We start from the raw sequence: 26,110 nt of genomic DNA, 5'->3' as shown, positions 1-26,110 counted from the left end.
AAGGTAATTTTGTAAGAATCCTTTAAAGAGGAAACAAAAGTACCTTTTCAAAAAGTTACTTTTTAAAAAAATGCTTTTTTAGTAGTTTTAAAAAATAGGACATGAAGTCCTTGACCATGTGTGTCATTTCGTTTGTAATTTTTACATTTTTCATTTGGGACTCCATAAATTATATGGATAGTTGCTGAGTCGATATAGTTAAGTCCGTCTGTCTGATGAATTCAACTTTGCGATTCCCCGGAGGATGTTTAAAATCGTGAAATGGCTGATTTTCAATAACTACTGAGATATATATTTTTTATCTACACCCAGAGAAAAACTATAGTTGTACATGTTTACAGTAAAAGATTTAAAATTTTTTACATGTTTTGTAAGAATATTATGGTCACAGTTATTATTTATATGATTGTGGTAACCATAATATGATTGTCGCAATCATATTATGATTGTCGCAATCATATTATGATTGTAGTAAATAAATACATGTTTATGGCAGTCATGTTCATGATGAATGATGATGTTCATGATGTTCATTATATCATATGTTGTTGTTAGATTATGACATTCTTAAGCCGATAACAATATAATATGGTAAATCCTTAATCATAAAAATGTTTGTCACAAACATGTGTTTATTTTCTGCAACCATATATATGATTGCTACAATCATGTGCGTCGTAAATTTACCATATTATGGTTACCGCCATTATATAAATAGTTACAGTGGCTCTAAAATTGTTCAAAATATGGTTAAACCATATTTCAGAATTTTTTCTAACCCAACATTTGTTTAACAAATCTTTATTTTAAAGTATACTTTGATGAAGGGGATAAAAGGCGAATACCAGTCTTGTTTATTTAATATAAAGCTCCCTTTTAAAAAGGTCCCTTTTGAATATCTGGAGTAAATCTAGGTATTGTCTGCTGGTCTGTTTCCATTTCGTATTGGAATGATTGATAATGAATTTTATTACACAGAGTAGTTTACCCTAGGTTGTAGGATATCATAGGGTTGGACATGACCAACTATACTTTCTTATGTGTTGCCTGTTGAATATTGGCTAAATCTATGAGAAAGTTAAAGACACAATTTAATTGAAAGGTGTTAAAATTATCACCCCAAAAATAAAGGCCAAAAGTTAAAATGTCAATTTTAAGAAAAGAAATTGCTGATTTCGTACGAAAAAAAGCATCAATCAATAAGTTAATGTGTTTTCAGCTATTTCAATAGATTACGAGATACTTTTTTATTTCTGTATAATAAAAAATAAAAAAAAAGGTTTTCAACAAAAGGTTTACATACATATGTATAGAAAATACTATTGAATGTAATAGAAAGTTGTAGTCAATCAAAAACTCTGGGCAGGGAATAAATTGAAATTTAATTTAGTTAAGTGATAGGTGGACCGATGATTGCATACATCGTTAAACGGAGGGGTTAAGTTACAAGAAATTGTATTTTTTTTTCTTTTTGGATGAAACAACAATAAATACTTAAAAGGTTGTATGCGGGTTCAAATGCTTAGATAGTGCAAAAGTGAAATACATAGTTTAAACTTTAACAAGGGTTTTAAGAACATAAGGTAAAAAATAAAAGTTTTAAGTAAACAGTCTAGCCAATAAATTTTAGAGGACAGAAATGAAAATCGATCATAGTTAAGTATAAACTTGGGAATCTCCTTAGTAGTAACAAGTAAGAGAGCTATATTCGGCTGTGCCGAATCTTATACACCCTTCACCAAATTATACTTCAAAATACAAATTTTAAATATTTTTGGGTAAACAAAATTTTTTTTCAAATTTTTTTTTTTAATTTTTTGGAAAAAAAAATTTTTCGAATTGTTATTTTAAATTTAAAAAATTTTTTTTTTTTGATTATTCAATTTTTTTTTTAAAAAATTTTTGTTTTTTAAAAATATTTTTTCCGATTTTGACTCATTGTAGGTCCAACTTACTATGGTCTTATATGCAAAGGTCTTTGAATTATCTATCATTAGATATCCATATTGTCTATATTAATGACTTAGTAATCCAGATAAAGGTCAAAAATTGAGGTTGTCCTGGTTTTTTCCTCATATCTCAGCCAATTGTGGACCGATTTTGCTGATTTTAAATAGGAAATTTATCGAAAGCATGTCTGACAGAATTATTGAAGATTTGGATCCCGAAGATATCTAGGGTCTTCAGAAAATTGATTTCAACAGACAGACAGACAGACAGACACACAGACGGACAGACAGACGGACATGGCTTAATCGACTCCGCTATCTATAAGGATCCAGAATATATATATACTTTATAGGGTCGGAAATGAAAAATGTAGAAATTACAAACGGAATGACAAACTTTATATACCCTTCTCACAAAGGTGAAGGTATACAAATAAAAGTACATTTTTACTCACTTCACTCCGTTTGTAATTTCTACATTTTTCATAAACTGCATAAACCATTGGTAGGCAAAAAGAGGCATTTAATTTGTGTGCTCTTTTGGATAAAGAATAAAATATCCACAACAACATCAAGAAACTGAATGAAATGTGTGTATTTTTACGCTCTATTACGCTCTTTTGTTCACATTCTGGTTGTTTGACGAAAATCATCGTAACCTGAACAATATGAACGCCTACCATGGGCATAAACTATATATATTATGGATCGTTATAGATAGCAGAGTGGATAAAATCCATGTCCGCATGTATGTTGAAATCTACTTTCATAAGCCCCCAAATATAGTCCCGGTTCGGTTGATATTTAAAATCGAGAAAACCGGCCCACAAATTGCTGAGAACGACGACCTTGATTTTTTATCTATATCTGGATTACTAAGCCATTAATATAGACAATATGGATATCTAATGATAGAAATTTCAAAGACCTCCCCAACGACATACAATATAACACCATATTAATTTGGACATACGGAGGGTTTAAATGGATTTTTTTTCACAAAAAAAATTTTACCATCAAATTTTTTCTAATTAATAAATTTTGCTCAGCAAAAAAAAATTAACAGAAAATGGTTATAATGTGAAGGATACATAAAACTTGGCAATGCCTTATATAGACTCTGCTTGTTAAATTAAATTAAAACTCAAAACTGCTCGAAATGTGCAACCTCTAAACGATTAACGATTTTGCTCAAACTTTCAGCACATGAAGAACAATTTTAGGCATTGTAAGCATTGAAAAAGTGCAAATGTTTACTCAATATTTCAGAACAACTATGAAATAATAATTGAAAATTATTTATACTATTAAATACCTTCTTCATAAATTTATTACAATTCAAATTATCTCCGACAGTTGTTACATTTTGCTGAGGCATTGGGGCAACACGAAAGTATTATATTTACAAATCTCTTCAGCGATTAACAGAATAATTATCTAGCATTTAGTTTCATTATTATTCATTAGTAACAAATTAAATTCCTATGAATCTTTTGCCACCTACCGTGGCAACGAAAGCGAATGATAATAAATATTGAGCGAAATAGAAAAAATAATTGTATAAACTCTGGCAAATAAACTATTGTAGCACCGCAGGCTTTTTAAGGGTACAAACTGATTCAAATGATAAAATAGATTAGAGATGTAGCGGAAAAAATAAATAAGAAAATAATTTAAGGAGGGCGGTATTTAATTAAAATATGTATAGGAAAAATGTTAATAGAATTTTAGCGAAAAGAAATTTGTTTTAAAAAATTAATTCTATTAAGTGTTAATCAGTACAGATTGAAGGTAGTTTAAGCAGAGCTGCTTTATACTAAAACTATATTTAAGAGGCCTGGTCCATACTCATGTATTCAGATTGTACTTGGTCATAGCTTCCATATAGGGAACACTTCCGAAATTAATTTTATAGAGCATACTTTTCTGTGAAACTTTTAGTAAAGAAGGAACTTCAATACATTTGTTCATGTACATATATTTGAAATCAATTTAAAATATTTATAATTCTTAAATATTAGGTTTTGAGGGAAAATATGGAAAATCTTTCATATCTGTCACCGAATCAACATCGGATAATAAATAGACAATGTGCATACAATGTTAATATGATATATGTATATTACATGTTCTTTTCATGTCGACCACTAGAGCAATGAGAACCAAATTAGTATTTCTGCTTTAGAACACAAAAAATCTGTAATGACTGATATTTTTTCATCGCTCATCTTCACTTACTGTTTGTCAAATATCAGCTGGTTGTCAATGATACTGAAATGTTGAACCATAGATAAATACAAATAGATCGAAAACTCTCCTATCAAAGACCTAAATCAGCTGTCAAAAACCTAAGAGGTGAGAAGTATTAGAAAAACAAGACTGTATAAAACCAACAACAATACTCGTATGTGTGAAGATCTAAAAAAATTGTTCACAGAAGTAAATTGAGGAAAAAAACGAAACAACACTTCAATGATTTTTTTAAAGTTCGAAATATATTAAAAAATCCTAATATTTCCCTCTTAGCATGTGCATTTGCCGCTGTCTCAGTGACGAGTAAAAAAAGAGGATATGAATACTTGTGTGGTTATCTTGCATAATTGCTCTATGAAATGGGCATCAATTATTTTGCGTAATTTTTTTATTTTGAGCATCAGTAGAGAACGGCCGGACCGATTTAGACAATTTTTTTTAAAAATGTTGGTCATAGCACAACTTAGGTTTTCAGGGAATTTAAAATTGAACACGTCCACTTTTTTTGATTTATCTAAAATTGGAAAACGGCTACATCGATTTGGCTAATTTTTTTTGTGGAAATGATTATAGAATCCAATTTAAGTTTTTACTGGAAGAAAAATTGACAATATATCTAAAATCGCAGGACGCCTGGACCGATTTAACTATTTTTTTTTTAATGTTCGCAATACATAGTCCGCAAAAGTTTTTACATAAAAAAAATTGTCCACGTCCACTAATACGCACACTTATTAAATACATCGGTCTGTGCTCACTCATTTCTGACCAAAAATCGATTTTTTATATAAAAACTCAAAATATCTAAATTTGCTAATAACTTCTCCAATAAGCGTTTAATAAAGAACAGGAGCTCGATCTGTGATCACTCATATTTCTGACCAAAATTCAATTATTTATATAAAAACTCAAAATATCTAAATTCGCTAATAACTTGGCCAATAAGCGTTTAATCAAGAAAAAGAGCTCGATCTGTGATCACTCATATTTCTGACCAAAATTCGATTTTCTATATAAAAACTCAAAATATCTAAATTCGCTAATAACTTGGCCAATAAGTGTTTAATCAAGAAAAGGAGATCGATTTGTGATCACTCATATTCTGACCAAAATTCGATTTTTCATATAAAAACTCAAAATATCTAAATTCGCTAATAACTTTGTCAATAAGCGTTTAATAAAGAAAAGGAGCTCGATCTGTGATCACTCATATTTCTGACCAAAATTCGATTTTTTATATAAAAACTCAAAATATCTGAATTCGCTAATAACTTGGCCAATAAGCGTTTAATCAAGAAAAGGAGCTCGATCTGTGATCACTCATATTTCTGACCAAAAATCGATTTTTTTATATAAAAACTCAAAATATCTAAATTTGCTAATAACTTCTCCAATAAGCGTTTAATAAAGAACAGGAGCTCGATCTGTGATCACTCATATTTCTGACCAAAATTCAATTATTTATATAAAAACTCAAAATATCTAAATTCGCTAATAACTTGGCCAATAAGCGTTTAATCAAGAAAAAGAGCTCGATCTGTGATCACTCATATTTCTGACCAAAATTCGATTTTCTATATAAAAACTCAAAATATCTAAATTCGCTAATAACTTGGCCAATAAGTGTTTAATCAAGAAAAGGAGATCGATTTGTGATCACTCATATTCTGACCAAAATTCGATTTTTCATATAAAAACTCAAAATATCTAAATTCGCTAATAACTTTGTCAATAAGCGTTTAATAAAGAAAAGGAGCTCGATCTGTGATCACTCATATTTCTGACCAAAATTCGATTTTTTATATAAAAACTCAAAATATCTGAATTCGCTAATAACTTGGCCAATAAGCGTTTAATCAAGAAAAGGAGCTCGATCTGTGATCACTCATATTTCTTACCAAAATTCTATTTTTTTATATAAAAACTCAAAATATCTAAATTCGCTAATAACTTCTCCAATAAGCGTTTAATTAAGAAAAGGATCACTCATATTTCCGACCAAAATTCGATTATTTATATAAAAACTCAAAATATCTAAATTCGCTAATAACTGGGCCAATAAGCGTTTAATCAAGAAAAGGAGATCGATTTGTGATCCCTCGTATTTCCGACCAAAATTCGATTATTTATATAAAAACTCAAAATATCTAAACTCGCTAATAACTGGGCCAATAAGCGTTTAATCAAGGAAAGGAGATCGATTTGTGATCACTCATATTTCTGACCAAAATTCGATTTTTTATATAAAAACTCAAAATATCTAAATTCGGTAATAACTTGGCCAATAAGCGTTTAATCAAGAAAATGAGCTCGATCTGTGATCACTCATATTTCTGACCAAAATTCTATTTTTATATATAAAAACTCAAAATATTTAAATTCGCTAATAACTTGGCCAATAAGCGTTTAATCAATAAAAGGAGCTCGATCTGTGATCACTCATATTTCAGACCAAAATTCGATTTTTTATATAAAAACTCAAAATATTTAAATTCACTAATAACTTGGCCAATAAGCGTTTAATCAAGAAAAGGAGATCGATCTGTGATCACTCATATTTCTGACCAAAATTCGATTTTTTATATAAAAACTCAAAATATCTAAATTCGCTAATAACTTGGCCAATAAGCGTTTATCAAGAAAAGGAGCTCGATCTGTGATCACTCATATTTCCTACCAAAATTCGATTTTTTATATAAAAACTCAAAATATCTAAATTCGCTAATAACTTGGCCTTATCAAGAAAAGGAGCTCGATCTGTGATCACTCATATTTCAGACCAAAATTCGATTTTTTATATAAAAACTCAAAATATTTAAATTCGCTAATAACTTGCCCAATAAGCGTTTAATCAAGAAAAGGAGCTCGATCTGTTATCACTTATATTTATGACAACAACAAAAAACGATTTTTTATATAAAAACTCAAAATATGTACATTGATTTACATGTATTCTGTTGTTGCAAGAACTTGTGTTTTTGACAACAAACATAGGTTCTTTGTCTCTCTGTAGCGCTTCTATGTTTATTCTATGAATAAAAATTATCATTCAATAATACGTTTTTTTTCTTTTTAACTATTTTTAACCTTTTCAAACCGCATTTTTTTAACATAAACAGGACAACGTCAGTCGGGTCAGCTAGTGTTTAATAAATTTTTTATTGCAAGATATTAGGACTGCTTCTATTTACATTTTTGCAAAATTCTGGAAGTGTCTAATGTGAAAGATATAAAAGTCAATACAAAACTGAAATGTACTGTATTTTAAATATACATATGGGAGGATCCATGTGAAAGCGGACAGCAGTCGGATTTACCATCTTTGATTTTAATATAGTTTACCACATACATAATATATCCATTATATTCCTAATATCAGTGACTTTTCCAATGGAAACTTTATTCACATCATTTTAAGGACAATATCTTTAGCTTTAAAATGGAGTCAAAAAATTATGCTGGTCCTTAAGTAGTTTCAAAGTTATGGCAAATTATGTGTATATAATTTTAGAAAATTTTAAAAAATTTTCAATTATCAAATCGCGATATTTTTGAAATGGAATGGGTTTCCGATTAAAAAGTCATTGATTTGAGGAATTGGAACCGTTTTGATATGGATTCTCCCATATGTATGTAAATTCCCCCTATCAGTGTTGAAAATAATCATCATTAAATAATAAAGTTATTCATTTTAAAAAAAGGGAAAATTACACTCTGATTTTTTTACACTTTTACACAACAAAAACATGTAAAAAATTCCACAAAAAAATACAACTTTTTTGGAAAACTTTTTCTTGTGTTTGTTGTTTAAAATGTAAAAAAATTCAGAGTGTACTTTTCCATTTTGAAATGAATACCCTCAATGTATTATGTATTAAATTGTTAACATCTAAAATTATCTTTATAATTATCTAAAATACTTTCTCACTTACCGAACATTCGCCAACGTATGCCTTCGATTCTTCAAGTATCGACTGTGATACTTCTGCAAATCACCAATCGAACCCTGTTCGGCTTGCATTTTGCTGGCTGGCAATAACTGGGAACTGGACGATTGCTGGCTAGCGAGAGCTGTTGCCGACGACGATGCCAAGCGTGTTTGAGCGGCCGCTATAGCAGCACTGACCGTAGCAGCACTGCTGCTATTATTCGAGGACGAAGCTAGGGTTTCACTAGAGTTGGCAACACCACAACTGCCGCCGCCGCCCACTGGTACTAGGCTGCTGTTCGGAGCGAGTATAATACGCGACCAGCCGGACTTGTGCTGTTTGCGAAACTTGTGTTTGATACGAGGCGATGGGGTGGAGGTGTTGGTAAATTCCTGTGGTGTACAACCACCACCGGTTATGGAAGATGTTGTAGCTGTGGTTACAGCAGTGGCGGACAGGGAAGTGCAACTGTCACTGCTGCCGCTGGGATTGGCCGTATAGGGGGAGAGCTGATCGAGTTGTGATTGTTGTTGTTGCTGTTGTTGGTGTTGATGGGTATTGTGTCTTTCCGAGGTGGGTTCAGTTAAAGTATCTTCGTCTTGATTGGCGCTGTGTTGGCGTTGTAATAACTGTTCAGACTCTTCTTCTTCCTTGATGTGTGGCAACGGTGAAGTCTGTGGCGGTGGACAACAACAGCGCGATGGTGTCGACGATGCCGTTGAAGACGAGGTAGTTGTTGTTGATGTAGTATTAGCAGTTACTGTGGCCGCTGTTACCCCCGATGAAGCCGATGCAGCTGCGGTTGTTAATGCTGGCAGCGGTGAGAGAGGTGGTTGTGGTGTTGTTGTTGTTGAAATAGTAGTAGTGGCAATTATATTGTTCTGCTCCTGTAGGGGTGATTGATATACAAAATGTGTGTTTGTATTCGGTGGTGTTATAGGTGATATTTGAGTTGTTGTAGTTTTATTGCCCACAAAAGTAACTTGTGTATTTGCTGCTGTGGTGGACAGCAACGAGGTTGTGGTCGAGAGTAAAGAACTGGCTGAAGCTGAACCAGCAGCCAGTTGCAAGACAGCTGTTGTGGGCGAAATACTAGTGTCACTAAGAGTTTCTGGTTCCGCCTTGCGCGGCAAAATACCCGAAGCTAATTTGGCAGCCGCTATATCGGCGGCACTAATGTGTTGTTGCAAGTCCTCTTCCTCGTCGTTGATGAGGGTCTTTAGTGAAATGGGCGTGGTAGCCGAGGTACCGATGGTGTCGGCCAATGAGTGCTTTTTTACCGCCGCTATTAATGATTCGTTACCGTCCGTTGTCAATTCAATGGCTGACTTACCCGAACGCTTGCGTTTTACTGTACTGTCGGCCTTGGTGGTGGTCGAATTGTTCGATGGTACGGGCGTATGGGGTGGACTTGTGGCGGGGGCTGCAGAGCCGCTGCCCCCGCGACAAGGAAGGCAACAGCGAAACACTGTGCTACTAAAACACTTTGACTTTTTCGATTTACGTGTTTTGTTCGTACATGTATTGTTGGTAGAGGCAGACGAGGAGATGCAGCTGCCGTTACCGAAACTATTGCGCTGGGCGCTGTTGACCCCTGCCACACTACTGCGCACACTGCCACTATTATTACCGCTGCTGAGAATGCTGAGGGTGCCGCTGAAACGCTAAAATTCAAAAGAAAATAAATATAATTTTTGTACATACTTGTAAATGAAGAAAATATGTATTTTTGGAGTTTAACAAATTTGTCCTAATGTTTTGTTGTTGCTGTTTAAAATCCTAATTCTTTTATATTTTTCTTAATTTAACCTTGCCAAATCCTCCTCCTGTTTGACCTTTAGCACTACCCCATTCATTATTTTGTTGCTGTTGCAATTCATATTTCTGTTGATTATTTTTTTTAGTTTTTTGTGAGGCAAGTTTTGCCAGACGCATGGTCTGCTTTTATGCTTCTGTTTGATTTTAATTTTATTTAGAAAACTTTTGGCAACTTTTGATTTGTATGCTTAAAATTTATTTAGGATATTTTCAAGTGTTTCATGCTTGTGTTTCCGTTTATTCTTTTTTTTATTTTTTTGTATCAAATTAGTGGGAAAATGTCAGGAAATTGTCTGCAAAGAGAAGAAAATACAAACAAATAAAAATTAGTTTTAGTGTATAAATTAAATTTTAAATTTAAAAAATTATTTATTTAGATAGTTATTTAAGTTTGAATCAATAAGAGTAAATTATGAAAAAGTACTTTTTAATAAATTAGATTTAATTTTTAATTAAAATTCTATATGATTAATAAATTATCAAAAAAAATACTTTATTAAAAAGTACGTTTTCCAAAGAGTACTTTTTGGAAAGTACCTTTATACAACATATGTTATGAACTATTTTACATAATAATTGAACACATTTTCAAACAAATAATTATTTTTAATGAAGTACCTTTTGAAATACGTTCCTTTAAACAAATCTTTCTTCTAATAAACTAGGTTTTGAAAGAAATACTTTTCCAAAAAGTACGTTTTCAAAAGAGTACTTTTTTTGAAAGTACCTTTCCAGAAAATTCGTCAAGAACTAATTTGTAATAAAACCTTGGTACTTTTTTTTAAAAAAACTAATTTTTCATATAGTACGTTTTCCAAAAAGTACTTTTATTTTCGTTTCGTCCCACATTTAAATAAATATTAAAAATTTTGTTCATAAAAACTAAACTAAACTACATATATTTATTTAATGGCGAACGTTGTTCGCTTACGTTCGCTTTACTTTAAATACATTTGCTTATTTATTTCTTATTAGTTAAACAAATAAATATTTAAAAACAGATTAATATGCTTGATATAAAACATTTATTTTTATTTAAATACAAAAAACTTTAACACACAAAGCAAATATTTAATCTATTGTTTTCCTAAAGCCGCAATCCCAAAAAAAACTTTTCTACAATCATATAAGGAGAACGGGCTTTAAGAAATTATATTAGTTTTGTGACAGACTTCAGAAAATAAAGTCTAACAAGTTTCTTAAATTCGGATTTAAAATATTATCAAAGAAAAAAACAATTAAAAATGAAATTCTTGGCTCCCTTAGTCTTGTTAGTAGCCATATGGATGCAATCATCTAACGCTGCCAGCATAGCATCAACAACTACAGGTTCCACAGCTCTTGGTGGTACATCAACTGGAGATATTGATACTGGATCAAGTGGTGCTGGCTCACCTACATCTTCCACTGATAGCAGTGAATCTGGTTCAAGTGGTAGCGGTGAAACTGGTAATAGCGATGAAGACGTCAGCGATGTGGAGGAAGAAAATGAAGATAGTGAAGAACCAGAATCCGAAGAAGTTAGCGATATTGAGTTGGAAGACAATGAAGACGAGCAATCTGTAGAAGATGATGATGATGAAAATGAAATCGATGAAGAAGAACAAGATCTAGCAATTGATGAAATGGAAAACGATATAAATGAATTGGATGCTGCTGAAGACAATGAGGATAGTAGTGATGATTTAGAAGATGATGAAGATGAATCAGTTGAATCTAATGAATCTGACGAATCTGCCTAAACGATATCACAAACAAATAAAACATATTCAGTTAACTGTTGAATTTTGTAACTAATTTTTATATAGTTTAATTGAAATAAAATAAAGTACTTAATTTGAAAATGCACCAGACTCTGTTATTTTTATACCAAACAAAACAAATCGTGTAAAAAAATGAAGTAGCTACGTTAAATATAAAATAATATCAGTGAAATTTATTTAAACATTTTCAGTTGGTATTGTGTTTTTCATCGTAAAAGGTTCCAAGCAACAGATTTGACAAATAACTAAAACAATTAGATATTTCCAAAATTAAACACATTTTTCTGTTTTTTTTTTTTTTGGTAACACAGTGCAACACGATAAAATATAACCATATACCGACACCACTACGTGATAAAAGACCAAAAGAAATACCCGTGTATCCCAGTTTTGCCCAAAGTCATGCACTTTTTTATGGGCCCCCAAAGATTTGGGGCATCTGTATTATCATATCAGATATCTTGCAAACAGTTCGGAATTTTGATTTACTCTCTGAGGCAAAGTTGTAGTCCTTGTCATAAAGCACCAAAATTGTGAACATATAAAATCAAAAAAACTTCATTTCAAGATCAAAATCGCAAAAAACTTAAAAAAACGAAATAATTTTTTTTAAAGCTGCCTGAAAGTATGCTTTAGTTTATAATAATTTAATAGTTTATGGCCCAAAACGTTATTATTTCTTACTAACTTATATTGACCTACCTAAATAGTGTTAAGAGTCATTCCTATGAAGTTCATATGTTCTAGAAAGTTGTTTACTGTGATCTTAGGTACATTTTTGTAGTTGGTTGTTTTCTTAAATTTTGAACGGTTTGCTACCTATGGACCTGAACAGGGGAAAAAAGGTGCTCTTGAAGATGAAGTTTTTCTGATTTTATATGTTCAAAATGGTTGTTCTTTATGACAATGGCTACTACTTATATTGTAAAATTTGTAAATGTTGCTCAGAAAATTCAAATCTACCTCGAGAAAAGTTATGAAAACTTCCAATTCTCGCCATAACTTTGAAACTACATGATCTACGACATTTTTCTGTAAACGTGTTGTTAGCTAAATTTGTTCTATAAACATGTTGTTAACAACATTTTTTCTATATACATTTTGTTAGCAACATATCATCCCGTTAACATGTTGCTAGCTAAATGGTTTAGATAAACACGTTGTTAGCAAAACTGAATAAATATGTGGCTAGAAACACATTTCCAACAAAATATTGCTGACATTATATTTTCTATAAAAACAAGTTGCTGAAACATTTTTTCCGTAAATATTGTATTGTTTTTTAAACAAACTATTGATGAAAAAAATAATTGCCCAATTCAAAATTGGTGTCGTAGCGTTGTATCGTTGTATGTTGTAATATTTTTTATTAATATTTTGTTTTTGTTTCGAAAAATTAGTTTGAAAAATATTTATGACATACAATGCTACAACACTACGGCATCAATTGTGAATTGGGCAAATGTTTATATACGAAATGTTGCTGATACAAGTTTACAGAGAAACTCTTTCAGTAGTATGTTATTATCTATTGAAACAAATTTGGAGAAATGTATTCCTGATACATTTTTTGTATGAATATTAGGGCGGCTCTTATTTTGCACTTTTACGATGCTCAGAAGTTCTAAAATTGTTCTACGTCATCCAAAACACAAATGCTGAAAATTTCCACTATCCATAGCTGTTTAAATATTAAATCGATATAAAAGAAAATCAATTTTGCACCGACTTATTACTTGCGATGAAAAATGGATCCATTAGGATAACCCGAAGCGTAAGAGATCGTATGTGAAGCTCGGCCAACAAGTCGAATATCCATGGCGCTAAGGTAATTCTCTGTATTTGGTGGGTCATATCTATTATCTGAAAAAGGGAACCTACACGCAGAGAAAAAATATAGTTCCATTTCAATATTGTTACAAGTTTTTTAACTATATTATAGTCACAGTAACCATTTACATGATTGTGGTAACCATAATATGGTTAATTTATGATTCACATGATTGTATCAACCATATATATGGTTACAGTAAACAAATATATGTTTGTGAAGGACTTATCATATTATGTTGTTCTCAGCTTAAGGCTTATCATAATCTGAGAACAATATATTATGATAAAATTATTCATCATAAATATGGTTGCCACAAACATATATATGTTTACTGTAACCATATATATGGTTGATACAATCATGTGAATCATAAATTAACCATATTATGGTTATCACAATCATGTAAATATTTACTGTGACTATAATATTGTTAAAAATCTTGTAACACTATTTAAATGGTTACAGTAACCATGGCCAATTATATTTTTTCTCTGCGTGTATACGCAACTGAATCGTTTGAAGCGAGCATTGGCATTGGCGCATATTCGCCCAACGTTCGGCAATATGTTGCAATACCCGTTAAAAAGAATTTGGAATGCTGTGGTTGGGTAGTTTTGCCTCACCCGCTTTATAGTCCAAAACGTGCCCTGTCCGACAAATATTTCTTTCGATCGATGCGGAACGCTCTCTCTGCGATACTCTTCACTTTGAAATAGAGTATCTGATTTTGGATTGCCTCAAAAGATGAGCAATTCTTTTGGCTCGGAATCCATACGTTGGTAGAAAGATGGGGAAAAGGAAATACATAGTTAACAATGGCCAATACGTTGAATAAATTTCTATTGTACAAATGTTTCAAAATAAAAGCTAAACATTTGAAAAATCACAAATTTTTAAGTCATACACTAAACATCTATGAGTAAACTATTTTTAATTCGATCTATTTTTCAACATTTAATTTTTTTGAAAGTAAAAACATGTACATTAGAGATACTCCCGTGGTAAAAAATTTAACTCCGTCTTCTAAAAATCGAATGCTGAAAATTTAAATAAAATCGGATAGCATTGGAAATTGAACATTTTATTTGAAGTTTCTTTTTTTGAGTGAAAGTAGCTATGTAAGCTACTTTCACTCAAAAAAAGAAACTTCAAATAAAATGTTCAATTTCCAATGCTATCCGATTTTATTTAAATTTTCAGCATTCGATTTTTAGAAGACGGAGTTAAATTTTTTACCACGGGAGTATCTCTAATGTACATGTTTTTTCTTTAGACAGCATAAAATTTAAGAAATAGAGAAAAAATAAAGTCTTAACAGCAAAACTATCTTAACCAACAATAAATCGATAAATTTGGATCGTTAATCTGCTAAAATGTCATAGGTGTACCAAGTACCGTTACAATTTTATAGCAAAAACAATTTTAGCTTAAATGCACATTGAATAAAACATGCAATTAATCACAAAAAAGATTCTCCTGTAAAGTTTTAATTTAAGCTCTTAAGATATTTTCGCAGTTAGGGGTCGATTTTATTAAACTGTTTTGGGGAAACTAGAAGTCAAGTAACAAAGTAAATAGTGTAAACAATTGTAACGCTACATCAAACACTGGAATAGATCGACAAGTGCTGAGCAAACCAGCAAATAAGGAAACTAAAGACCATGTATCGAAAATACCATTATTGACTGGTTTTTTTGAAATATTGTATAGAATTTATTCCATAATAGTTTAGTAAAACGAATAAAAACTAAATTTTTTCTAATTTTACAAATAAAAGTTCGTTAAATTTTCAGGTAATAAAAATTACGAAAATTGTGTTTATTTATGTAACAAATTGAAACGCCTTTTGCTCAAGTTACAAATTACTATAATGTTGACACGTGCTGTCAAACATTAGTAATAAAAATGTAAAGAAAACAATAATTGTTTTTGTTTACTATTGACATATACATATATAAATAAAACACAAATATTTATTAAATAAGTATTTTCGATTTCCTCAATTTTTTGTGCACAAGGTGAATTCTATTTATAATTTAGTATAATTTACACTTCTGGAGTAAAGCTAATATTTATATTTAAACAAGTCAAACATATTTTACATGATTTAATAGCAGACAGCATACAACACTTAACAACAATGAATTTATTTAAATATTTACTCAATATAAATATTTTTAAGTTCTTAATGAAATTCTAAATTCCAACTAAGAATTATTTCTCAAGTTAACAGGATTCTGCACACTTTTCTTTGATTATTTACCACTTGTAGTATTGTATTTAAATTTAGATTATAAACTAATTAAACAAGCATTTCAAATGAATTTGTAAATAAATAAAACTTTAACATGAGACTTAAATATTTGTTTTAGAACCACAATTTGTGAAGAACAAATACATTTTTACAATCATTTAAGACAAGTGTAAGAATTTATGTTGCTGGTAAAACAGTTTAGGATTTAGTTGCTAAACTGAGTTCAAGATACAAGGTCGTTTACAGGAACTCTAAAAAGGAAATATTTCAAAATGCAGCTGTCATTAAGATTAGTTCCGCTAATCCTATTAATTGGCATATGGATTGAAACTACACAATGTGCCAAAATACCAGAAACAACAACGATTGGTTCCAAGGAAGTTGGTAGTGATGAAAGTGGAGTAGCAGAAACTGAAGACTATGGATATACAGCAACTGGTTCAAGTACTTCGGATGATAATGAAAATGAAGATTCTGGTAAAACTGATACGGATGGAATTGAAACAGATGTTAGTGGTAGAGAAAGCGATGAATCTGAATCAACAGGTACTGGAGAGACAGATGAAACTGGTGATTCAGGTTCGTCTGGTAGTGGCTCTGATGAAAATAGTGAAACAGGCTTGACTGATGATGGATCAGGTTCATCTGGCTCGACAGATATGGAAGAAATAAGTGAATCAGGAACCAGTGCTAGTGCTAGTGGAGAAACTGGACTTAACGGGTCCGAAGAAACTAGTGAAACTGGACTGACTGGTGATGGATCAGAATCGTCTGGTAGTGGCTCGACAGATATGGAAGAAATAAGTGAATCAGGATCCAGTGGTAGTGGTACTGCAGGAACTAGTGCAACGGGATTGACTAATGATGGATCCGAATCAACAAGTAGTAGCGAAAGTGAAAATGGATCAATCGAGACGAATGGTAGTAAAAAAACTGGACCATTAGAAGTAGAAGATACTGATACTAGTAATACAGTTTCTAGTGGAACAGGATCAAGTGAAACTGAGACGAGCTCAACTGATGACAGCAGTTCTGGCTCTAGTGTATCAAGTGAAAGTGAAGACTCTGGTTCAAGTGGAAGTGGCAGTAGTGCGTCTGATTCTACTGGAACTGGCTCTAGTACCACAGGAACTAGTTCAAGTGGCAGCGGAAGTGTTGTTAAAAAACCTATCAAATCTCCCAATAAGAAAAAACCCACTACTAAGAAACCAGTTAATAAAAAGCCTGTTACTAAAAAGCCAATAAATATGAAACCTGTTAATAAAAAGCCCATTAATAAAAGACCTGGTAACAAGAAACCGCTTAATAAGAAACCCAATGGAAATAAAGTATCCAATAAAGCAAAAGGTATCACAAAGCCGGTCAATAAAAAACCTGGTAACAAAAAGCCTGTAAACCAAAACTCTGCAACTAGAAATCCAGGCAATAAAAAGCCTGTTAACCAAAATACTGCAGCAAAAAAACCAGCAACCAAGAAACCTGCTGCTAAAAATCACGCCACCAAGAAACCTGTTGCTAAAAAACCCGCCTCCAACAAACCTGTACCCAAAAATCCTGCCAACAAAAAACCAGTGTCCCCAAAGACGGCTACCAAACAAACTGTGACTAAAAAGCCTGCTGCTAAAAACCCAATAGTCAAAAAACCTGCAACCATACGGCCTGCTAACAAAATCCCAGCACCAAACAAGCCACAAGCCAAGAAACCTGTTACCCTTAAGCCGGTACCCAAAAAGGCTCCCAATCAAAACAATAAACCTAACGCTAATAAACCTGCAAATAAAAATCCTAAGGGCAAAAAATTAGCACCAACTAAACATATGAATAAACGGCAAGTTCCTAACAAACAAGGTTAAACCACATAAGCAAAATTGTAATTTTAAATTATTTTTTTAAATATATTTGTAAATTAAAACAGACTAATTGAAGCTGTGTTTTGTCCCTTAAAGTAGGCAACATTTTGTTAAGTTTGAATTGTGCTGCTCATTAAAGTTTCTTATTCTTTTTTTTGAGAGGGGGGGGGGTGGTTTTGTATTGTTGTAGGAAAGAATTTTTGTTTAAACAAAAGATTTTGTTAAATGAATAAAAATAGTAACTGTAGTTAGTCTAATCTAAACATTTAACACATGTTGTCAGTATTAATGTTGTTAAACAAAAGAAATGCTTATTAAATATTTTCTTAAACTTCTGTTAAATTTATTGGGGTTATTATATACATATTTGCATAATTTAATTATTAATATTATGGACTGTTTCATTCTTAATTGAGTGGCATTTATATATGAATTTATATTTGAAATATACATACATATTTGAAAATCACTGAACTCGATATTTTATACGGCTTATATGAAACTTATTTGTGCTGAATTTGGATTAGATATCCATGTAACTAAGATATTTATGAGAGCTAAACTATTTTTTGATAGGGAAATCGTATTGCGGTTAGAAGAAATACCGATTAAACCGATTCTAATCAAATTTAATAGGCTTTGCCCTTTGACTACATCGCTTAATCAACTCAGAAAGTAATCCTGAGCAGATTGGTGGGTGTTGGAACAATATTTTTGCACGCTACAAACATCAGCACTAACCCAATATATCCTCCCTACTATGGTGGTGTAGGGTATAAAAACTAAAAAATCGCGTTTAATCAAGAAAAAGAACACTATCTTTGATCACCAATATTGAATCGAGAAATAGTGCTCGATCTTTGATGAATTTCAATTTATGCCAAAAACTAAATTAATACGAAAAAAAAATCATATTTGAGACCAAAATCAATATTTTATATGTAAAACTAATATAATTTAAAATCATTATAGAGCTCGATTGATCATCATTAGTATTTCTGAACAAAAATAAATCAATATACACTAATACCCCGGTTTGCGTTGCCTCGTTCTGCGTCTGCTTCGAAGTTGCGTCTTTTTAAAATTTCTGTGATTTCGAAGTTGCGTCGCATGTTTCGAAGTTGCGTCGTTAATTTGAAAATGTTTGTACAAAGCTACAACAGAAAAAGGGGATTTCCCGTTTAAGTCTAATGGAAATACATACATACATATTTATGTTGTCTGATGGTTGCAAATTACATTTGCTGAAGTGCAGTTGAAATGAATATTTTGAAGCAATGAGTTAAAAAAGAAAGCAATTATGCATAGAACAAAAGCTTGACATTTTAAAACGTTTTAAATCAGGGGAAAGGGCTATTGATATTGGAAGAAACCTTGGACTAGCCCCTTCTACAATAAAATCCATTTGTTCCAGAGACGCAGATAAAATTAAAAAATTTGCTGAAACCGCAACATCGTTACAACATAAACAGGTTACCAAAATGAGAAGTTCTTTAATGGAAAAAATGGAGTTAACATTTGGATAGAAGATCAAAATCAGCGAAGAATGCCATTAAGTCAAATGGTAATTCAAAAGAAAGCACTAACTTTATTTGAAGATCTGAAAGAAGATTATCCGTTATCAAGTGGCGAAAGTGTGGAAGAATTTGATGCAAACAGAGGTTGGTTGACCGTTTTAAAATCCGTTGAAATTTGCATATCATTGCATTAAAAGGAGAATCTGCTAGTGCAGATACTTCAGCTGCAGAAAAGTTCAAGCTTGAATTAAAAGCAATTATTGAAGGGTGGATATTCTGCACAACAAGTTTTAAACGCTGATGAAATGGGACTTTTTTGAAAACGTTTGCCAAAAAGAACGTACATTTCTAAATACGAAAAATCTAAAATGCTCTTGTTAGTTGACAAAAAATTCAATATTTTTGATTGAAAAATCTATTTTTTTCAGCTAAAATTATGAATCTCGGAACCAATTAAATGAAAATCAATACAAATGTATAGAAAATCGTGCTTCGTTTTGCATCGTTTCGGTTTGCGTCGCGTTTCTTCAGGCCCTATTAGCGACGCAAACCGGGGTATTAGTGTATATAAAAATGAAATGGTCCAAGTATGTAATGGCATCACGTGAGAACGGCCTGATTGGCTGATTTTTTTTTATTCGATTCGAAATTTTCAGGATATGGTTTGTAAAGAAAAAAATTCAAAATTTCCGGGTAAAACTCGGAATTTATTGTGAGTCCAGTCAACTGTAATAAAAAAGCTCCCTAAAGTATGCAGTACAAATTTAGATATTTTATTTGCAAATAAATAAGAACAGACAGGAGTATGCGTTTTGGGGAAACTTGAAGAACTAAGATTAGTAAATGCTACCGGGCGAAGCGGGGCAGTCCTTAAAAAAGGATCACGAAATAAAAAACTGAAAACACAGTTTTTCTCCATTAAATTTATAGTTTCAGACGTATATCATCCGGTTCGTGTCTAACGAATTTTTTCTCTATTTGTCGGACGGTGTAACGGAAAAGAAGATCGATTTGTTTTTATATGAAAAACTAAAATGGTAAATAAGAGTTTGTTCTAAGATAGAAGCTCGATCTGTGATCATATTCTGATCAAAATTCGATATTTTATACAAAAAGCTTAAAGAAAAGAAGGAAAAATCGACTTTTTTATATGAAAAGTTAAAAAATTCTTAAATTTTTATATGAAAATTTAGCATGAATGTGCTAAATCAGCTTCTGCTTGGGTATACACAGCTGTAGCACTTTAATTTTTTATTGAATAAATAAATTTAGTTACAATTTATAAATGTAATAGATATAGATTATTTACAAACATTTTAAATTATAGAAATAAGAAAATAAATGGTCTTTAACAATTGTATGTGTGGCTTAAACATTTCACTGACCAGTAATTTAGTGATGGGATTTGTTATCTTTGCCGTGCTTTTCATGTTTATTACCTTTTCCCTTGCCATTTCCTTTGCCATGATTTCTCTTTCCATGGTCATGTTTTCCTTCATGATCATGATCATGGTCATTGCTATTGTCTTCCTCAGAATCGGATTTAGGCGAAGCAGTAGATGTTGAAGTACTGGGACTAACTGTTGTACTGGGACTACTTGCGTCATCATCCAACTCATCACTGCCAGAACCTTCATCATTGTCTTGGCTATCTCCACTTTCAACACTTAGGCCACCTTCGTCTTCATTGTCATTTTCAGAATCTACAGTTTTATCAGAACTTTTATTTTGCTCTGATGCAGCTACATCACTATCATCTGGTGATTGATGTGAGTTCTGTACCGTAATGGCCAACAAAAGGCACATAATTGTAATTAAAGTTAATTTCATTATGATTTTTTTTTTATTCGCTACTTCTTTTTGATAATTCAGACCGAACTGATGGTTTTATTTCGATTATTCTCAATATTTATAGCAATTTGTTTGCTGCATTTTTATTTACTGTTTGCTGGTAAATTGAAGGTCGTTTGACGTAAACGTTTTGATAAATATTTGTAATCAACGTTGGCTTAAATATTTGTTTTAAAATATAAATTGTTGGTAAATGTGTTAAATAAAAGAATTGTTATTTATGTTGACTTTATACATGTTTTCTTATTATTAAAAATGCATCTTCAATTAGACATTTGGTTGCCTTAGTCATTAGGGTGGAGCGATTTTTATTTTTTTTCGTAATCGCTTTGGAATACCTGTTAAAAGTTGCTTTTTTAACTCCTAAATATACATAAAAAATTTAATTTGGTGGATAATACAAAAATAAATAGCTCTAGAAACGGGGGGAGTGAAAGTCCCCAATGACCTCCTTATGTCTAGTTGCCTTGGGCAGAGGACGAAAAAATGTTCATCATGGATTTCGAGTTTTTAAAATTAACCCCCTCTAAACAATCCTACAATCTACTTAACATACAGATAAATGCATATTTTTTATAGACCTTCTCAAGGACTATCTATATTTTAAATTTCAGCTCATTCGGATCATAAATGGATTTTTGGCGATTTTTTCGGTCACCAAAATGGACAAACTGAGTATAGGGTTTTACTAACATTTGGTAGTACAGTCGAACCTATACAGTCATGATCGTGTGTTTTTTCACTGTTGAACTGTGTATTGGTCAAATAAATAGTCAGCAATATTCCGCGTTCTGGAGCAGTGTAGCGTAACATTGTTTATTAACGTATATTTCGCATGTGTTTACTACACAAATGTCAAAACAGAACTGACATTAGGGGACAATCGCAAAATTTATAGCATTTTCTGAGGAGGATTACTTTTACGCCACCTTGTATGATATATTTAACTAAACTTTGACTAACTGCCAAGCAAAGTTGTCATTAAGTTATTATTACATCAAACATATTTGACATTGTATCAATTATGTAATTATATTTGAAGACGAAGATTACCAGTAGCCTTGAAAAACATATTCAGATGTTTGACCGGCTTGTAGAAGTTCATTAAGTATATTTCGGTTTGTCGATTGAATGTTAAGTAAATATGGTGAAAAGTAACTGCTAAATTGCAACTCAAATAATAAAAATTAAAAAAAGCATATTCTTAAAAAAAAACATGTGTTTCAAAAAACGTTGTTGTCATTTACCGACATACATATGTTTGTATATCTTAGATCAATTGGATAACTGAACAAATAAACAAATAGGTTACTTCTATCTGGATCGATGGATATGCATTGATAATTTGGTATAAATACCAAGAGAATTTCCAACAACTCCACAGTATTGCAATTGCAATTGAAGAAGAAGTCTACATCTATCTATACGAAAATCATGAAGTTATTTTATTTGTCTATCCTGTTGGTGGTTGCTCAAACTTATGCATCTCTCACATTACTAAACCCAACCGATGTCCTTCCAACTAATACCGTTCCCGAAATTCCCGTTGTAGGCGGAAATTTAGATGTGTCTGCTCTTAATACAGCCATAGCTACTGCAACTTCATCAGTGGCAACCTTACAAGCAAATGTGGATGCGTTAAAAGCACAGTTGATCAATTCCACACCCGATCAAATACCTGTTATTCAAGCACAATTGGATCAAGCCACTGCTGCATTGACGCAAGCCCAGTCACAACTAAAAGCCATTGAATTATTAGTACCAACTATAACAGATCTAAATTCAAAAGTGGTTGCATTAACAGCACAGTTGGCTACTAGCCCAATCGATAATGTTCCTGCTATTCAAACAAATTTGGATCAAGTCAAAGTTCAACTGGCTCAAGCTCTAGCCGATCTACAAAAATCAGTCTGTCAACTGTTAAACACACTTATAACTACTCTAACGTCAACTGTGGCTAACTACAATGCACAGGTGAATACATTAAGAACACAGTTGTTCATCAGCCCATCCGATCAGGTATCTGCTATTGAAACATCTTTGTCTCAAGCCACCGCTACATTGCAAGCAAAACAAACTGAGTTAAATCTATTATTGTCTCAATATACTACTAATTTATGTCAAACACAATTGTCTCCATAAACGTAAAACTTACTTCAATTGAAAACTTGCAGATCTAAATGCTGACAGAAAGCAAGCATCATAATTATCTTAAACTATTGTCAAATAAATTATATACATTTTCTTTTTTCTTTTTGTGTCCATAAGTCAAAATAATAAATATTAAACGATTCAATTTTAATAATGTGTGCATGTTTTTACTTATTTTTAAGCATAATTGGAATTTAATTACAATTAGGAAATAATTTAATTTAATAGAAAACAGATCTAGCCAAACTTCAACTTTTGTTAGATATTAAAAGAAACATATAGTGAAGAGAAGCTAGTTAAGAATAATTATTACTGCTTTTATTTTCGAACTTAGAAGATTACGAATCGGATTACCTTGGCACTTGTTATAAATCTGGCATAGCTGTAAATTGTGAATATTTTTATTCAAAATATTTCCAAAAACTTAAATATTTTTGAATTTTAGTTATATTAAAAAAATAAATTTATATTGAAATCATTCATATATTATTCAAAATAGGATACTAATTAATATATATCTATTTAGAATATAAAGCATTAAATATTATTTGATTTCAATAGAATACGATATTAAATAAATTATACTTAAAAGTTTTTAATAAACATTTTTAAAATTATACTAATAGTATTTGTATTTCAGTAACAATAAGTTGTATTTTAATTATTATATAATGAATAGATTTTAAAATATTTTAATCAATATGAAAACATGTAATTATTTTCAAATTATATTTTTATAGTAAAAATGAAATATTAATTTAGTTTATTCAACTAGTTATGAATAGAATATTATTTTACTTATTCGAAAATTTGTTGATAGATTTTATTCAAAGCAATTTTCTTTGAATAATTTTATTTCTCCAAAAAAAAGAAAAATATTTAAATATTCAACAAAAAATTTTAGAATACTTTTTTATTCATAGAAATTTTCTTTGAATAATTTTATTTGTGAAAATAAAGTCAAATTTTTTAACAAAAAATTTTTGAACAATTTAAAAAAAAAAATATTTTTGTTTGTGAAAATGAGCTCGCACGATAAAGATTTTTCTTCCGAGGATTATGAAAAAGATCCTTCGGTTGCTATAAATAAACAAAAACAATGCTCAAAAATAATTCAACGATATTTTGAACGTCTAATTTCACTTGCAGGGTTATTAAATAGCCCTAGAAGGAATGCCATGTAAGACGATCATTTTGAACAACTAGTTACATTAAAAACAGTTTTTAAAAATAATTCATGAATTTTGTTCTTCACAATTTAAATTAATAATAAACTTCCAATTGAAACCATTAATCTGTGTCCATATTCTAGTGATAATCAATGATTAAGCAGTAGTTTTTAAAAATAGAATATTAGATATCAGAGAACTAGGGTTCCAATTTCCCGCAATTTTTCCATTCCCAAACTAAGAAAAAACCAGTTAAATCTGAAAAAAATTTGTAATTCGTTTCGAAAATAACTTTTTCAACTCAGAATGCAATCACAAGACATTTTATATCCGTATTATTGTGAAATACATAAAAATATTCTTTAACATTTATTAGAATTATTTCTATTCAGTAATTTTTGGAAAAATAAATTTATTTGTTTGAAATTTGTGAGAATTAAAAATATTTCTAAAGTTTTATTAGAATTATTTCTATTCAATCATTTTTTGTTTGAATAATTTTAGTTTTTTGTGTTTTGTTTGAATAAATATTCCAAAGAAATTAGTTGATTTTATTTGTATCTAATTGAAATAAATTTAAATTTTATTCAACTTTGTTTTATTTGAATATATACAATTTTACTATTTTCTAAAAAAATATCAATATAATTTAATTAAACTAATATAAAATGATTTTATTTATAATTTATTTGGTTTTAAAAGATATAAATATGCATAAATTTTACTATAAATATTATTAATAAATTAGACAAATACTTCATTTAACTAATAAATAATTTGGAAAATAAATATTTATAATTGGAAACAAAAACTAAAATAATATAAAAAATATTTATATTTTGTATTTTATTCACAAGTTACAGCTATGAAATCTGGATTGGTGAACATTTCAGCCAATTCAGATAATGTTAACTCGTGCCTCTAAAGTTGGGAAATGCATTTACAAATGCAAAAAATAGTTTTTAAGTTTTTTATTTATTATTCGAGGTAGCACTCTGCTCAATATGGTGAACAAAATAATCACTCATATAATAACCAAAAGAATCTCTGATGCAACTGATAAACGTGCGAAAAATATTGAATGCCCTGATGGCTTCAATTATTATTTTCACAATCTCCGAAGAGAGGAGCATCAATTGGATCGTTTGCATAGCAGAGTGGGAGGGGTTATGGTGTGGGGAGCCATATCCTATTATGGTACCTGCGAACTGAAGTTTTTGTGCAGCACCATGAATACCAATTATTACAAAGCTTACAAAGGAAATTCCATCATGAAAATGCACCAATTCATACTACCCGGGTGGTAAAGTCATGGCTATGCGATCAAAATGTTAATGTGCTCGTTTGGCCCCCATACTCGCCGGACCTTAACATCATTCAACATTTTTGGGGATGGCTAGCTCGTAAAGTTTATGCTTCTGAAAAGCATTATACTACCAAAGAGGAACTTATTGAAGGCATAAAAGTGGCTTGGTCGACCATTTCGCTCGATTACAGAAAATCATTGTATGATTCTATTCCCAATCGAATTTACGAAAAAATCTGTAAATATGGAGGATCTACAAAATATTGAAAAGGATTTTAAAATGTACAAGTTTTCATAAAATGTAAATAAAATTAAAAATTTGTATTGCAAACTATTAGGATATTCGAATTATTCGATTTTTCTCTTGTTCGAATAATCGATCACACGTTTAAAATTAATCGAATTATTCGAATAATTAAATTTTTTTTAAAAAGTAATGAATGAAGTTTTGACGTTGGTTTTTAAA

General features: G+C 30.9%; 4 protein-coding genes across 7 annotated transcripts in view; 2 read left to right on the top strand and 2 right to left on the bottom strand.

Annotated features, from left to right (window-relative positions):
- Positions 1–10,151, bottom strand: part of dnc (phosphodiesterase dunce) — a 418,093-nt gene extending 407,942 nt beyond the window's left edge. For 2 of the 4 annotated variants that reach the window (XM_065510430.1, XM_065510431.1), the window contains exons 1-2: positions 9,941–10,149; positions 8,135–9,795 (exon numbers count right to left, since the gene is read on the bottom strand). In XM_065510430.1, coding sequence (XP_065366502.1) covers positions 8,135–9,795; positions 9,941–10,066 — 1,787 coding nt within the window. In that variant the 5' untranslated portion in view covers positions 10,067–10,149. Of the gene's footprint in view, positions 1–8,134; positions 9,796–9,940 lie in introns of all 4 variants that reach the window. The other 2 variants (XM_065510429.1, XM_065510428.1) reach the window with 2 other exon arrangements.
- Positions 10,152–11,126: 975 nt separating this feature from the next.
- On the top strand, positions 11,127–11,691 carry LOC135956952 (uncharacterized). The gene has a single exon (XM_065507583.1). It carries the CDS (start codon positions 11,194–11,196, stop codon positions 11,689–11,691), a length of 498 nt encoding a protein of 165 aa, XP_065363655.1. The 5' UTR covers positions 11,127–11,193.
- A 4,381-nt stretch (positions 11,692–16,072) lies between these two features.
- On the top strand, positions 16,073–17,653 carry LOC135956946 (proteoglycan 4-like). Its single transcript, XM_065507574.1, has one exon. It carries the CDS (start codon positions 16,073–16,075, stop codon positions 17,651–17,653), a length of 1,581 nt encoding a protein of 526 aa, XP_065363646.1.
- A 2,906-nt stretch (positions 17,654–20,559) lies between these two features.
- On the bottom strand, positions 20,560–20,973 carry LOC135956944 (uncharacterized). The gene has a single exon (XM_065507572.1). It carries the CDS (start codon positions 20,971–20,973, stop codon positions 20,560–20,562), a length of 414 nt encoding a protein of 137 aa, XP_065363644.1.
- Positions 20,974–26,110: the final 5,137 nt, after the last annotated feature.

The sequence above is a fragment of the Calliphora vicina genome, chromosome 4, assembly GCF_958450345.1.
Source record: "Calliphora vicina chromosome 4, idCalVici1.1, whole genome shotgun sequence".
NCBI lineage: Eukaryota > Metazoa > Arthropoda > Insecta > Diptera > Calliphoridae > Calliphora > Calliphora vicina.
This window is presented reverse-complemented; position numbering and strand designations above follow the sequence as displayed.

Excerpts from the sequence above, each read along its gene's own strand:
- LOC135956946 (XM_065507574.1), top strand. The coding sequence starts at position 16,073 with ATGCAGCTGTCATTAAGATTAGTTCCGCTAATCCTATTAATTGGCATA.
- LOC135956944 (XM_065507572.1), bottom strand. The coding sequence starts at position 20,973 with ATGTGCCTTTTGTTGGCCATTACGGTACAGAACTCACATCAATCACCA.
- LOC135956952 (XM_065507583.1), top strand. The coding sequence starts at position 11,194 with ATGAAATTCTTGGCTCCCTTAGTCTTGTTAGTAGCCATATGGATGCAA.